Source organism: Artibeus jamaicensis, unplaced genomic scaffold (genome assembly GCF_021234435.1).
Source record: "Artibeus jamaicensis isolate MK-2021 breed Jamaican fruit bat unplaced genomic scaffold, CSHL_Jam_final contig_65, whole genome shotgun sequence".
In the NCBI taxonomy this organism is placed as follows: domain Eukaryota; kingdom Metazoa; phylum Chordata; class Mammalia; order Chiroptera; family Phyllostomidae; genus Artibeus; species Artibeus jamaicensis.
In genome coordinates this window covers 4,023,995-4,040,363 of record NW_026521913.1, presented here as the reverse complement: position 1 = coordinate 4,040,363, position 16,369 = coordinate 4,023,995, and the positions used below count along the sequence as shown (strand labels likewise).

Here is a 16,369-nt window from a genome sequence, read left to right as displayed (position 1 = left end):
AAATTAAGATTATTTTGAAGGATTTTTGAAACAGCCACACTGAAATCTGAGAAAATAAACGAAATTGTTTTTTGTATTTTCAGACTGACTATAGGTTGTACAACTATTAGTAACATAGGTATAGTGCATTAGCCTGTTTGATTAATGTGCATTGCCTAGAACTACATAAAAGTAGTTTTTGGTTTTCTTATTGATCCCCCTTAAGCACACACACTTACACAGATGGTTTCATAGATGTGGTCTGACCATGGGTGGCATGAATACTGTCCGATGGAGTCCTGGTCTGGTTTGCCACAAGCTGAATGGGTGACTGCCTCAGAACAGAGCTGGTGGTCAGGGGCCAGCTATCCAGTCACCAGTGAGAGGCTGTTCCAAACACAGGACTACCAGGTATCTGGGAAGTTGGTGTTCTTTGCACTGCACACTGTGAAAAAAGGCTACTACTGGACTTTGTACTTAGACCTCACAATCACACTTATACTGACAGCCACACCAACTACCTGACCTTAGAATATGACTAATCACAATACTACCATAGCACTATAGTTTAACCCATGAAATTACCTAAAGAGTAAAAATTTCCATCTTTTTGCCTGCTGTAAGATTTTTAATGTAACAGTATATTAACTTATGGAAATTGAAGAATATGGAAAGTGATAGATGTTCAAAGGTTTTATTTGTATATTTACCTTAACAGTTCTGTAACTTGTCCAGAGAGCTCACCTTTAGGTGGAAGACGTAAGAAGTGTCTAGGCTCAATGCCACAATTTAGATTTTGGACAAGTCATCTTAAAGTTTAGTGTCCCAATTCTCTTATATGTAAAATGGATACAGTAGCCCTTGGACTAACTCATCTCCAAGGACCCCCTTTACTGAGAACTTTCTGTGATCTGTGTTCTCTTAGATTATCTTACAGTGGTCATGTAGAGACTAATTGACTCCTTTACAATTTTGTTATTGAAAATTACAGTTGTGTTTTTTTCTCTTCCCTTTTAGGATATCTTAAATACCATTATAAGGCACTGTCCACCCCGTTTTTTTTCCCTGGGTTTGCCTGGCTTTTCAATGCTGGTGGGGGATTTTATCATGGCTGCTGCCAGGGTTCTCGGTACAGACATGCTGGCGGTGAGTATGACAATGCTCAGCATCCAAGCTCCCAGGAGGCTTCACAATTGCTAACAAGGTTCAGATTTCTCCACTCTTAACAGGTGTTGACTCATTAGTGCAATGTGAAACTGGGCTCTCAGATAGATGCCCTGGCAGCTGATGTGTGAAATTGTAGGATAAGATGACACACTGGTATTGGGAAGGCGTTTCATCAAAAGGCCAGAGTGTGAAAAATCATATCCTCACTAATATTTCAGCACATACACAGTCATGAGCAGGACTTGTCTCTTAGACTTTTATTAGCATTCTAGTAAATGGTGGCGCAGACTTATATGTATGTAATAGAGAATTTTAAGTGACCATTATCAATAATGTTTTTTCATTATTGCCTTGTTTATTAGAAGTCGGGTAGGAAATATTTTCTTAAAATGTTAGAACATAAAGAGATGTCTGTGGTAAAGATAGAATTTTAAGTGTACATTATCAACATTTTTTCATTATTGTCTTAGTTATTAGAAGTCTAGTAGAAAATACTTTGAAATGTTAGAACACTAACATTTTAACCATAAAGTGAATATATATTTTACTAATGTGCAGAATTCTTGTACTGAAAAATTGGAAGCACGTGGACTGACTAAATGGGTATTAAGAGCTTAAAAAAGAATTTATTTGCAATCTCCACATTAACTTCCACTGTTAGGGCAATATCTTAATGCCTTTTGAGAGGACACTCATACATTTAAGCTTAAAGGGCTTCTTATATTTGTACTTACTATAACAGTTAACCGTTCAGATTCATTTTTTTTCCTTTTCAAGTGGTTTAAATAAAATTAGCTTTACTGGCCTGCTGCCCCCCACCCTCGCTCCCTCTCACTCCCTACCATCCGCCTGCCATCCTCTGTGGGTTCTCTCTTTAGTCTACTGCCCCCTCCTCAGCCACCCACCCTTGTCTCCAAGCTTGTGACCCACTGACAGGCATCCTCAGTGCAGAGAGGTGGGAGCCAGAGCCGGAGCGTTGTCTGAGTGCCTTTTATCAGAAGTTCAAGGCACTTTGTACAACTTCTACCACACAGGTAGATGGTGAATCTTACAGCACATTTGTAAATAATGGCTACCATCTGGAAGAAATTGGTGATAGTTAGTGGTGGAACCTGTGGCAAGACTTGCTTGCTCATTGTTTTTAGCAAGGACCAGTTCCTAGAGATATATGCACCTACAATATTTGAGAACTGTGTGACAGATATTGAAGTAGAGTCGGCTTTGTGGGACACAGCTGGGCAGAAAGATTATGATCACTTGAGGCTTCTCTCCTACCCAGACACCGATGTTATACTGACATGTTTTTCCATTGACAGCCGTGTTAGTTTAGAAAACATCCCATAAAAATGGACTCTGGAAGTCAAGCATTTGTGTCCCAGCATGCCTGTCATCCTGGTTGGGAACAAGGAGGATCTTTGGAATGATGAGCACACAAGATGGGAGTTAGTCAAGATGAAGCAGGAGCCAGTAAAATCGGAGGAAGGCAGGGATATAGCAAACAGGATTGGTGCTTTTAGATACATGGAATGTTCATCAGTAAAGACCAAAGATGGAGGGAGGGAGGTTTTTGAAATGGCCACAAGAGCTGCTCTGTGTGCCAGACTTGGGAGGAAAAAAATCTGGATGCTTTGCCTTGTGAAACCCTGCTGCAAGAACAATCATCATGTAGTTTATTTTGAAGTTCTGTTTATTACTCTTAGGGTATGATTACTGGCCTTTTTCATTTATCTATAATTTGCCTAAGATCACAGTCAGAAGTATTTTGCTACCAGTATATAGAAGCCAACCATGGTTATCAATGATGTCCTACCTGCCTGACCTGCCAGGGTCCTTCTGACACCTTTCTAGCTCAAGGAATTTCTTAACTTCTTGCTTCTCTCTAGAAACAGTAATGGTAACTTTTGTGAATTAATTCTGTAACTACTTCATAACTGATATGTCTTGCCTGCCATCTGTCAGCTGCCAGGTACACTGGTGAGTCCCCACTTCAGAGCTTTACTTCTGAACAGATTTCATTGGCATACCATTGGAGTGGGCATCCAGTTTTTTCAGAATGTGTTCATCCAGAAAAGGCCCAATTCCATGTAGCTGTAGCAGAGTTACAGTTCTGTGGATTCATGTTAGTTGCCTTACAGTTATAGTGTAATTAGTGCCACTTAATATATATTACCAAAAAGTAAATATATCTATCCCTAACTACATACAGTAATTTTTGTAAAATTGGATTTTGATTTGCTAATACTGATATTTGCCATCCCCACAGAAAGTATTGTTGTTTAAGTGTGTTTGAAATTAAAGTCACACGAAAATTTTTCTTAAAAATTGCCTTGAGTGTTTGCCAGGATTTGCATTGAAATCCATAGGTGTATCTAGCCACCTGAATTTTGTTTGACATATTGTTACTTTTTCTCTCTTATTTCTTCTGTGCCTAATTTAAGACTCCAACACTGAGTTTTAAATTAAATTGCTGTTTAATACATTGTATAACTGGCATTTCATACTGCTATTTTCATGTACTAATTCTTTTAATAATTTATTTAATTGTTGTTCAAGTACAGTTTTCTGTCTTTTACTCCCATCCCAACCCACCATCCCAGTGCTACTCACCTCCCTCCCATTTCCACCCCCCCTTAGTTTTTATCCATGTGTCATTTATACTTGTTCCTGTAAACCCTTCACCTTTTCCCCTGATATTTCCTCCCCTCTCCCCTCTGGTCACTGTCAGCCTATTCTCTATTTCAGTGTCTTTAGTTATATTTTGCTTGCTTGTTTGTTTTGTTGTTTAGGTTCCTGTTAAAGGTGAGATCCTATGGTATTTGTCTTTCACTGCCTGGCTTATTTCACTCAGCATAATGTCTTCCAGTTCCATCCATGCTGTTGCAAAGGGTAGGCACTCCTTTATTTCTGCTACATAGAATTCCCTTGTGTAAATGTACCATAGTTTTTTGATCCATTCATTTACTGCTGGGCACCTAGGTTGCTTCCAACTATTGGCTACTGTAAATTGTGCTGCTATGAACATTGGGGTGCATAGGTTCTTTTGGATTGGTGTTTCAGGGTTCTTAGGATATAATCCCGGCAGTGGAATTGCTGGGTCAAAAGGCAGATTCATTCTTAGTTTTCTTAGAAAATTCCATACTGTTTTCCATAGTGGTTGTACCAGTCTGCAATCCCACCAACAATGCACTAGGGTCCCCTTTTTTCCACAACCTCTCCAACACTTGTTCTGTGTTACATTGTTTATGATGGCCATTCTGACCAGTGTAAGGTGCTATCTCATTGTGGTCTTAATTTGCATCTCTCTGATAACTAGCGATATTGACCATCTTTTCATGTGTCTCTGCATCCTCTATATGTCCTCTTTGGAGAAGTTTCTATTCAAGTCCTTTGCCCACTTTGTAAATGGGTTGCTTGTCCTCCTAGAGGGGAGTATTGTAAGTCCTTTCTATATTTTGGAGAATAAACCCTTGTCTGAAGTATCATTGCCAAATATGTTTTCCCACATAGTTGGTTCTCTTTTCATTTTAATACTGTTTTCTTTAGCGGTGCAAAAGTTTTTAATTTTGATGAGATCCCATTTGTTTATTCTTTCCTTTATGTCCCTTGCTCTAGGGGACATATCAATAAAAATGTTTCTGCATGAATTATCTGAGATTTTCCTGCCAATGTTCTCCTCTAGGATTTCAATGGTGTCACGGCTTATATTTAAGTCTTGTATCCACCTTGAATTTATCTTGGTGTATAGTGTAAGTTGGTGCTTGAGTTTCATTTTTGTAGCTATTCAGTTCTCCTAACACCATTTGTTGAAGAGACTATTTTTAGTACACTTTATGTTGCTGCCCCCTTTGTCAAATATTAATTGACCGTAGAGACTTGGGTTTATTTCTGGGCTCTCTGTTCTGTTCCATTGGTCTATATACCTGCTTTTATGCCGGTACCAGGATGTTCTGATTAGAGTGGCCTTGTAATACAGTTTGGTATCAGGTATTGTGATCCCTCCTACTTTGTTGTTCTTTCTCAAAATTGCAGCTACTATTGGGGGTCGTTTATGGTTCATATGAATTTTTGAAGTGTTTGTTTTGTGTCTGTGAAATATGCCATTGGTACTTTAATAGGTATTGCATTGAATCTGTAAATTGCTTTGGGTAGTAAGGACATTTTGATGATGTTAATTCTTCCAATCCATGAACACGGTATATGTTTCCATTTGTTTGTGTCTTCCCTGATTTCTTTCTTCAGTGTTGTGTAGTTTTCTGCATACAGGTCTTTTACCTCCTTAGTTAGGTTTATTCCCAGATATTTTATTTTTCTTTTTGTTACATCGAACAGGATTTTTTTCTTGATTTGTGTTTCTGCTGTTTCACTGTTAGTATACAAAAATGCCTTTGATTTCCGGATATTGACTTTGTATCCCGCTGTTTTGCCAAATTTATTTATTAGGTCCAGCAGTTTTTTGGTAGAGTCTATAAGATTTTCCATGTACACTATCATGTCATCTGCAAACAGGAACAGTTTTGTTTCCTCCTTTCTGATTTGGATGCATTTTATCTTCTTTTCTTGTCTGATCACTATGGCTAAAACTTCCAATACTATATTGAATAGAAGTGGTGAAACTGGACAACCTTGTCTTGTTCCTGATCTTAGTGGAAAAGCTTTTAGTGATTTTTTAGTTTTTGCCAATTGAGTATGATGTTGGCTGTAGGTCTCTCATATAGGGCCTTTATTATATTGAGGAATGCTCCCTGTATTCCCACTTTGGTGAGTGTTTTTATCATACATGGATGTTGTACCTTATCAAAAGCTTTTTCTGCATCTGTTGATATGATCATGTGATTTTTGTTTTTGCTTTTGTTTGTGGGATGTATTACATTTATTGATTTGCAAATATTGAACCATCCTTATATTCCTAGGATGAATTCCACTTGATCATGGTGTATGATCTTTTTAATGTATTGTTGGATGTGGTTTGCCAATATTTTGTTAAGGATTTTAGCATCTATCTTCATCAGTGATACTGGCCTGAAGTTTTCTTTCTTTGTTGTATCTTTATCTGGTTTTGGAATTAGGATGATGCTTGGCTTCATAAAAAGAGTTTGGGAGTCTTCCATCATTTTGGATTTTTTGGAATAGTCTGTGAAGAATAGGGGTTAGCTCTTTCTTAAATGCTTTCTAGAATTCTCCTGTGAAACCATCTGGTCCAGGGCTTTCGTGTGTCGGGAGATTTTTGATTACTGCTTCAATTTCATCTGCTGTTATTGGTCTGTTCAGGCTTTCTGCTTCTTCTTCATTCAGTTTTGGTATATTTTTCTAAAAATTTATCAATTTCACCTAGGTTTTCAAATTTCTTGGCATACAGTTCTTCATAGTAATTTCTTACAACCCTTTGTATTTTTGTGGTGTCAGTTGTAATCTCTCCTCTTCCATTTCTGATTGTGTTTATTTGGATCCTCTCTCTTCTTTTCTTGATGAGCCTGCTTAAGGTTTTGTCTGTTTTGTTTATCTTTTCAAAAAACCAACTCCTGGATTCATTGATCCTTAGGATTGTGCTTTTAGTCTCTATGTCATTTAGTTCTGCTCTGATCTTGGTTATTTCCTTCCTTCTGCTTTCTCTGGGCTGTCTTTGTTGTTGTTCCTTGAGTTCTTGCAGGCGTAGGGTTAGGTTGTTTGTTTGAAATGTCTCTATCTTTTTTAGTAGGCCTGTATTTCTTCCCTCTTTGGACTGCCTTCGCTGTGTCCCATAAGTTTTGGGTTGTCATGAGTTCATTTTCATTTGTTTCCAGAAACTTTTTGATTTCTTCTCTAATTTCATTCTTTACACATTCATTGTTTAATAGCATGTTATTCAATCTTCATGATTTTGAGTGTTTGGGGTTCTTTCCCTTGGGATTGGTTTCTAGTTTCAGGCCCTTGTGGTCAGAAAAAATGCTTGGGATGATTTCAGTTTTCTTAAATTTGTTGAGGCTTCTTTTGTGTACTATCATGTGGTCTATCTTTGAAAATGTTCCATGTGCATTTGAAAAGAATGTGTATTTAGCTTCTTTTGGATGAAGGGCTCTCTCTCTCTATCTATCTATCTATCTATCTATCTATCTATCTATCTATATATATATATATCAGTTAAGTCCATTTCATCTAGGGCATTGTTAAGTGCCACAATATCTTTGTTGATATTTTGTTTGGAAGATCTGTCCATTTTTGACAGTGGGGTGTTAAAATCCCCTACTATAATTGTGTTGCTGTCAATATCTTTCTTGAAGTCCTCTAAGGTTTTCTTTATATATTTGGGTGCTCCTATGTTGGGTGCATATGTATTTACAATATTTATGTCTTCTTGGTGAATTCTTCCCTTGAGTATTATGAAGTGACCTTCTGGGTCTCTCTTTATAGCCCTTTTTTTGCAGTCTGTTTTATCTGATATGTGTATTGCTACCCAGGCTTTTTTTTTTTTTCTGTCCGTTTGCTTGGAAAATTTGTTTCCAGCCCTTCCCTTTTAGTCTGTGTAGCTCTTTTGTCCTGAGGTGAGTCTCTTGTAGGCAGCATATGTGTGGGTCATGCTTTCTTATCCATTCAGCTATTCTGTGTCCTTTGGTTGGAGAATTTAATCCATTTACATTGAAGGTTAGTATTGATAGGCACTTATTCATGGCCATTTTTTCATAGCTGTGTTCTACTCTCTCTCTCTCTCTTTTCCTTCCTTTCCTTAAAGCAGTCCTTTTAGCATCTCTTGCAGTGCTGGTTTGGTGGAGGCATATTCTTTCTGACTTCTTTTGTCTTGGAAGCTCTTTATTTGGCCATCTATCTTGATTGAGAGCCTTGCTGGGTAAAGTATCCTTGCTTGCAGGCCTCTGTTTCTCATTACTTGGAATATTTCTTGCGATTCTCTTCTTGCTTGGAGTGTTTCCATTGAGAAGTCAGCAGCTAACCTTGTCGGGGTTCTCTTGTATGTTAGTTCCTATTTCTCTTTCACTGCTTTTGAGATTCTCTCTTTGTCTTGGGATTTTTTTCATTTTAATGATGATGTGTCTTAAAGTGTGCCTCTTTGGGTTCCTCATGATTGAGACTCTGCAATTCCTGGATTTGTGTGACTTTTTCTCTCATCAAATTAGGGAAGTTTTCCAGCATTACTTTTTCAAATAGGTTTTCTATCTCTTGCTCTTCTTCTTCTTCTTCTGGTATTTCTATTATTCATATATTATTACATTTCATATTGTCTTGAATTTCTCTTAATCCGTCTTCATTCTTTCTGAGCTTCTTTTTCATTTCTTGTTCTTTATGGGAGTTTTTTTCTACCTTGTCCTCCAGCTCGCTGATCCAGTCTTCTGCTTCATCCTACCTGCTTTTGATTCCTTCCCCTGTGTTCTTCAGTTCAGAAATTCTATTCTTCATTTCCTCTTGGCCCTTGCTGATAGTTTCTTTTTCCTTTTTCATGTTGATATAGTTCACAGTGAATCATTGTAGTTCCCTTGTAGTTTCTGGTAGGTCATTGCGAGCTCTTTCAACTTCCTGATAATCAGTGCTTTGAATTCAATATCTGATAGCTGACTTGCTTCTATTTCATCTAGTATTCTTTCTGAGGCTTCCTCCTTTCCTTTCGTTTGGGGATTGTTTCTTTGTATTCCCATTTTTCGTGAGACTCTTCTTGTTAGCTTCAGCTTCTTAAGTTGATTTGTTCCGGCTTCCTCGGTTTATGGTGTGAACTTCTGTGGTATAATACCTGTGAGATTCAGTGGTGTAGTCTCCTTGATCTCCCAAGTTCACTGGTCTTGGGCTGTCCTTTAAGTTGACTCTGTGTTTTTCTTTGAGTTGTGGTTGTTTTGGTGTCTTTCTTTGGTGGGTCCTTCCCACCAACTGGTTAACTGATGGTCCCTCTGTCTACCACCTATTCTAATTTGTTGTGCTGGTGAGGGCAGGTTGTGTTGAAGGTAGTTCTTTCCTGTGTACAAGGTTCTGAGGATTTTCTTCGCTCTTGTTCAGTTGTTTGCACAGAGTAAGTTTCCACTGTTCAGTTGTATTTCCAGATAGGTCTTGTATTGAGCTTTGTGTGGTTTCTACTCCCTCCTTCCCCTTCTTTTGTTGTTATCTCTTGGTGGTTCCTTTGTTGTTGAGTTTCCTCTTCTATTGGGTATCCTGGTGTTCACCGTTTCCACTTACTCTTTTTTTCTGATCAATTGGAGGGGAGGGCAAAATGGTTTAAGACAGCAGGAGAGTATTTTATGATATATGATATATAGTAGCAGCCAGTAGAGAAAAGATAGGAGATCTTTTGGCTATGTAAAGTGTTGACCGTGATTTTCCCCCCAACTAGCCACCTTTAAAAAAGGATGGGCAGAAGATAAGACTCTTGTTGGGGAGGGAAGGGTTGTGAGTTGGATCTAGAAAGCAGTGAGGTTATGGGAGGTCAGATTCTGAGGTAAGGTGAGAGTAAAGGATAGTAAATAGGTGTAGTGTGTGAGAGAATATTGTTAATCACTACAGTAATAGAGTTCAGGAAACTGTAAAGCAGGCTAAGACCCAGGAGAGGTATTGTGAAGTATTTACAATTGTATGGAAGAGCTATTATTTACAATCACATGACAGAATCTATGTTATCCTGATAACATGAATAGGGAGTATAGAACTTTGAGTAGTGTGCTAAAGGAACACAAGTGAGGTGAAGGAGAGTAAATTAGCAATACCCAGTGGAAGAGAGAACAGGGGAAACCTGTCAAATGATACAATATAACCAGCCAAGGCAAAGAATACAGAAAAAGGAGGAATACAAAGATACTATTAAAAGATGTAAGAATAATGAAAAATATAATAATACAAATATGCAGTAACTTGCAGGTTCTCTGTAATAGCAAAGTGAAATTTGTGTCTCTGTCTCTACTGTTTGGATCCCCCCTCTTTGTGTCCAACTCTGGTCTTTTTGCAATTCCAAGTTTTTGTCTCACTTTTCGTGGGGGTGAGAAGGGAGGAAGAAGCGATAAGTTTGGAAAGAAAGGAAGAGGGAATAAAAGAAGAAAGAAGGAAAGAGAGGAAAAAGGTATTGAAAGAGAAAACAATAATAAAATGAAAAAAATAAAAGATTACTTAAAAAAAAAAAAGAAAACCTCTTGTTTATTTCAAGTTTGCCAAACCGGTTTTTCCGGTCTCGCTGGCTGTAGCAAGCTTAGGGCCGATTGGTGTGGTCTTTCTCTCTTCCCAGTGTGTACTGAGCCAGTCTTGGGAGCACTCTCCTAAGGGCTAGTCTGGCGCCTCTCCTCAGCGCCTCACTCAGGGGATTCAGGTCTTCTTCAGAGCTGTCTTTCCCCGAGAGTCATCAAGGTGGGCTGGGCTGTGGGCGTGTGTGCCCAGCCAGGCTTCCTGGGTCCCACAGGTTTGGGTGTGAATTCTTCCCATTGTTATGGGGGGGCACACAGGGCCTTTCGAGCAACCTCGGGATCCCTGCCAGGCTGGGTGGGGAGTAGGCCAAGGGGCTGTTGCAGGGGGCTCCCCCAAACAGTTTACTTTTTGAGAAATTTGTCCCATTTCTCCAGCCAGACCAGTGATCCTCGGGTTCAGAGCTTGACACTGCTACTCTCAACTCTCCCAAGCCGGGACCACAGACTCCTCCGGGGTGATCATGGCCCTTGTGTTTGCCTCCCTTATTCCCCTCTCTGCAACTTTAAGCAAACAGGCCTCTTTTCAAGCAAAGAGGGAGGGAGCTGATGACCCAGCTTTCTCCCAAGGACCCTGTGGCTGGCCCTCAGCCCCCAAACAGTTCGTGGTAGACCTGACACTGGGTGCCTGGCACCAAGCAGAGGGCCCCCGGGTGCTGTGGGGCAGGGGCCAAGGCTGCCGCCTATCTCTTCACTGGTTTCTCGGACGTTACTGTCCTGCAGCCGTCTCCTTACCATTTGGTCTTTAATTGTTCACTTCAATTCCTGGTCTCTTCTTTTCTTTTTTTTTAAAATAAGATTTTATTTATTTATCTTTAGAGGGGAAGGGAAGGAGAGAGGGAGAGAAACATCAATGTATGGTTGCCTTTCATGTGTCCCCTGCTGGGAACTGGCCTGCAGGGAACTGGCCTGCAGCCCAGGCATGTGCCCTGACTGGGAATCGAACCGCAATTGTCTGGTTCTCAGGCCCGTGCTCAATCCACTGAGCTATACCAGCCAGGGCTGGTCTCTTATTTTCATATACGCTGGGGCTCTGCTCCTCCATAGATCAGCCAGGTTTTCTCCCATGTGTAGGGGGAAGGAGAATCTGCTCAGTCCTACTCCATCGCCATCTTCCCCCTCTCATGCACTAATTTTTTCTTATAAGGCTACATTAAAAACCCAAGGGGAGGGATGAGGGAAGGAAAAAGGAAGAAAAATGTTAAATTCGTTTAACTATTTTTCTCTGCAGACTATGACAACTTTAAATACTTCACTTCTGGAAAAGATTTTAGGATAATCATTCTCAAAGAACTTCAAATTTATTTTCAGCTATTCAAATCAACATTGAAAAAACTTACAGGATATGGGAAGGAAAAGCATACTCTTTTTTTTTCTTACTTGCTGTGAGAATTTTCTATAAAAATGCTGGCACCCTTTCCAGAGTAATATGAATGGTGTTCATTCTTTGTGAAAACTTCTCTTTTGGCTAGATGAACAATTATAGTAGCCTTCCAAGGGAGTAGTCTTCCAAGGGAGTAGCCTTCCAAGGGAGAGAGAGAATGAGAATTTGAGTTACCTAAGGGAACAATGTCTTTAAATTACTCTCTTAATTTAAAATTGAAGATTAAAATTATAGGGGAACTGGTGACAGGTGGTCAGATATGACACCCCTGCTCAGTCAAAATTTTCAGATACCACATTAATTACCAGTCCAAAGTACCTCTGCTGTATCAACCTGCCCTGCTGAGGCAGTGAGGGAAAGAGATGCATACACAGGTCACAGGAGACGGGTAGAGGCCTGTGCTCAGCAAACATTATTTGTAATAGCCAAAACCTAGAACCAATCCAGATATTCATCAGCAACAGAACATGAATTGTGGTGTGCATAAAGGGTAGAATATTATATATAATTCTCTTTCCATTCTTGACCTTGGAGCTCTATACTCTATAGAGCCAGGACTGGGTTCAATCCCAGCACTACCTTGTATTAGTTATCCTTGGACCATATATTTAAGCATTTCTTCTGTATGAAAATTGGGCTTCATCATAGGCCCAGTGCTTAGGTAAAAAAAATTATCTAGATTTACTACATTCTTTGAATTAAGCTGTGCAACAACTTTATTTTCTTTAAGGTAAGATATTTTGTATTTAGTTATTATAAAGTCTAGCATTGCATCTAAAAGTCCACAGTGTAAGCCTGTATAGTCCTTAAGGCTACTTAGGGGAAAGAATCAACTTAAAGCCTTCACTGAGACTGGTGGAAAGAGTGACAGTGAGGCATGACAGAGTAAGTCTATTTGAGAAACACCATGGACCTACTGTTAGCCAGGACCTGGTCTGGATGAGTATGACAAGGTCCCTACTCTTAGAATCAGATAAGTAAACTAACTATTAATATTTGCACATAAGTTTTTGGCAGCCACAGTAGAATCATATCCAGAACCTAGAGGAGCACCACTATAGGAATAATTAATTCTGCTTGGTAAAAGTTGGAGGGGAAGCCATGCATTTGGAAAGTCTTCATGGAAGAAGTGATGCTGAAGTAGAAGTCTGAAAGGTGATCAGTGTTCATCCAGTAAACGAGGGCAGCAGCAGCCACCCCTTATCCCAAAGCAGTATTTATTGAGCATCTACTGGGATAGAGAAGTGATGAAGACTGTCAAAAACTTTGCCTTCTTGGAGGATGCAAACATTAATTGAATACATAACGCAACAGGAAGTGATGACTGAGCAAAAAAAAAAAAGCAGGGGTGCTAGAAAACAGGTGAAATGACAATCTGGAATTTGCTTTAAAATACTGAAAGAGTGGAAACGTTTAAGTGAATTTTAAATCTTGAAATGAAAAGTGAATAGGAGATAGATGAGGTAAGAGTGATAAAATCTTTTTTCATTTTGTAATTTAAAAATTTTTTTAATTATCATCATCATCATCATTATCTTAGAATATATCTCAAGAAGGGGGATCACTGGGTCAAAAGGCAGTTCCATTTTTAATTTTTTGAGGAAACTCCATACTGTTTTCCATAGTGGCTACACCAAGCCTTCCCACAAATAGTATGTGAGCATTCCCCTTTTCTCCACATCCTCACCAGCACTTGTTGTTTGTTGATTTATTGATGATAACCATTCTGGCAGTCATGAGGTGATTATCTTATTGTGGTTTGAATTTGCATTTCTCTGATGATTAGTGATGTTAAGCATTTTTTCATATGTCTGTGGTCATTTCTATGCCCTCTTTGGAGAAGTATCTCTTCAGGTCCTTTGCCCATTTTTTAATTGGGTTGTTTGTGGTTTTGGTATTAAGTACTATAAGTTCTTTATAAATTTTGGATATTATTCCCATATCAGATATGTCTGGCAAATGTGTTCTTCCATAGAGTGGATTCCTTTTTTATTTTGTCAATGGTTTCTTTTGCTGTGCTGAAGCTTTTTAGTTGATATATTCCCATTTGTTTATTTTTAAAAAGGGTTTTTTTATTTATTTATTTTTAGAGAGAGGGGAAGGGAGGGAGAAAGAGAGAAACATCAATGTATGGTTGCCTTTCACGTGACCCCCACTAGGGGACCTGGCCCGCAGCCCAGGCATGTGCCCTGATTGGGAATCAAACTGGCGACCCTTTGGTTCGCAGCCTGAGCTCAGTCCACTGAACTACACCAGGCAGGGCCTGTTTATTTATTTTTTATTTCTCTTTCCCTAGGAGACATATTGGCAAACATACTGCTACGAGAGATGTCTGAGATATTACTGCCTGTGTTTTTGTCTAGGATTTTTATGGTGTGGTGACTTCAGCTTAAGTCTTTTATCCATTTTGAGTTTATCTTCGTGTATGGTGTAAGTTGTTGGCCTAGTTTCAGTTTTCGACATGTACCTGTCCAGTTTTCCCAGCACCACTTATTGAAGAGACTCTCTTTACTCCACTGTATGTTCTTGACTCTCTTGTCAAATAGTAATTGAACATTAAAGACATGGGCTAATTTCTGGATTCCCTGTTCTTTTTCATTGATCTGTATGCCTTTTCTTCTGCCACTTACCAGGCTGTTCTGATTACAGTGTATTTTTAGTATAGCTTGATATCAGGTATTATGATACCTCCAACTTTGTTCTTCTTAATTAAGATTGCTGAGGCTACTTGGGGTCTTTTTTGGTTCCATATAAATTTTTGGAATACTTGTTCTAAATATATGAACTATGTCATTGGTGTTTTAATAAGAGTTGCATTGAATCTATAGCGTGCTTTGGCTAGTATGAACATGATATATGCTTCAAGGGATCTTGAATCTATGTGTTGGGTGTGTAGATATAACATTTTTTTCTTCTTTTACATTTAAAGTTTTTTTTCTTTTTTTAAAATATATTTTATTGATTATGCCATTACAGTTGTCCTATTCTCCCCCTTCATTCCCCTCCACCCTGTACACCCCCCCACCATTCCCTCCCTTTAGTTTATGTCCATGTGTCACAAGTTCTTTAGATTCTATATTTCCCACACTATTCTTGCCCTTTCCCCTTGTCTATTCTACCTACCATCTATGCTACTTATTCTCTGTACTCCTCCTACCACTCCCTTGTTGCTAACCCTCCTTGTGATCTCCATGTCTATGGTTCTGCTCCTGATCTAGCTGTCCTCTTAGTTTGCTTTTTTTTTTAGGTGTGGTTCTTAATAACTGAGTTTGCTGTCCTTTCACTGTTCATATTTTTTTATCTTCTTTTTCTTAGGTAAGTCCTTTTAACATTTCATATAATAAGGGCTTGGTAATGATGAACTCCTTGAACTTGACCTTATCTGAGAAGCACTTTATCTGCCCTTCCATTCTAAATGAAAGCTTTGCTGGATAGAGCAATCTTGGTTGTAGGTCTTTGGATTTCATGACTTGGAATACTTCTTTCCAGCCCCTTCTTGCTTGTAAGGTCTCTTTTGAGAAATCAGCTGACAGTCTGATGGGAACTCCTTTGTAGGTGAGTGTCCCCTTATCTCTTGCTGCTTCTAGGATTCTCTCCTTGATTTTAATCTTGGCTAATGTAATTATGATGTGCCTTGGTGTGTTCCTTCTTGGGTCCAGCTTCTTTGGGACTCTCTGAGCTTCCTGGATTTCCTGGAAGTCTGTTTCCTTTGCCAGATTGGGGAAGTTCTACTTTATTATTTGTTCAAATAAGTTTTCCACTTGTGGCTGTTCCTCTTCCCCTTCTGGTACTCCTATAATTTGGATGTTGGAATGTTTAAAGATGTCCTGGAGGTTCCTAAGCCTCTTGTCATTTTTTTTGAATTCTTGTTTCTTCATTCTTTTCTGTTTGGTCATTTTTTAATTCCTTCTGGTCCACTCCATTGATTTGAGTCCCAGTTTCCTTTCTATCAGTATTGTTTTCCTGTGCATTTACCTTCATTTCAATTAGTTTAGCCTTCATATGTTCCTCTAATTTGGGACTAAAATCAACTAATTCTGTGAGGATCCTGATCACCAGTGTTTCGAACTGTGCATCTAAACGGTTAGCCAAAACATTATGGCTCAAGAACAGCTCAAAGCCCCAGAGCCAATAAATCTAAGCGACCAAGAGATAGCTAACCTTTCAGATGCACAGTTAAAGTTTTTCTTAACATAAAAATGAAAGTAAAGGTAGCAGACAAGAGGACAGAGCAATGGAGGTGGGTGCTGTTACATAGAATTACAGAGTTCTGTGGTAAGGTGGAGCTTGTCAGAGTGAGCTGCATTCTTGATCCCCTAGTGGAGATGTCAAACACGTACTTGTATCTACAAATCTGGACTTCAGGAAGGCAGTCTTGGCTAGAGAGATATGTTGGGGAGTAAGGAACATGTTGGAGGCATTTAAATCCATGCGTTTGGATATCCCTTGGAGTGAGTATATATCTAAGAGAGAAGAGGGCAAGGAACTGCACTCAGAATCTCATAATTTAGATCCTGAGGAAATGAGAAGTTCCAGCACAGGGATTGTTAGATATCCTTGGGAACCAATAAAATGGTGTCCCATTGACCAAATGATTAAAGTGTTCCCATGTACTAGTGAGCTGTCAACTTGTATTCATTGCCACTAAGGAGTCAGGTGAGGTAAGGCCTGGATGGTGACCATTGAGTTTTGCATTGTA

The 16,369-nt window shown here is 39.1% G+C and overlaps 1 protein-coding gene and 1 pseudogene across 2 annotated transcripts in view; both read left to right on the top strand.

Moving 5' to 3' along the window:
- The window catches only part of RALGAPA2 (Ral GTPase activating protein catalytic subunit alpha 2), a 431,148-nt gene that overhangs the window by 236,782 nt on the left and 177,997 nt on the right, over nucleotides 1–16,369 (top strand). For both annotated transcript variants that reach the window (XR_008392593.1, XM_053670940.1), the window contains one exon: nucleotides 997–1,125. Coding sequence is in view for 1 of the 2 variants with exons in the window: in XM_053670940.1 (XP_053526915.1) it covers nucleotides 997–1,125 (129 nt within the window). In the remaining variant the exon portion in view is untranslated. The remainder of the gene's footprint in view (nucleotides 1–996; nucleotides 1,126–16,369) is intronic.
- Nucleotides 1,772–2,853, top strand: LOC119047326 (transforming protein RhoA-like; annotated as a pseudogene).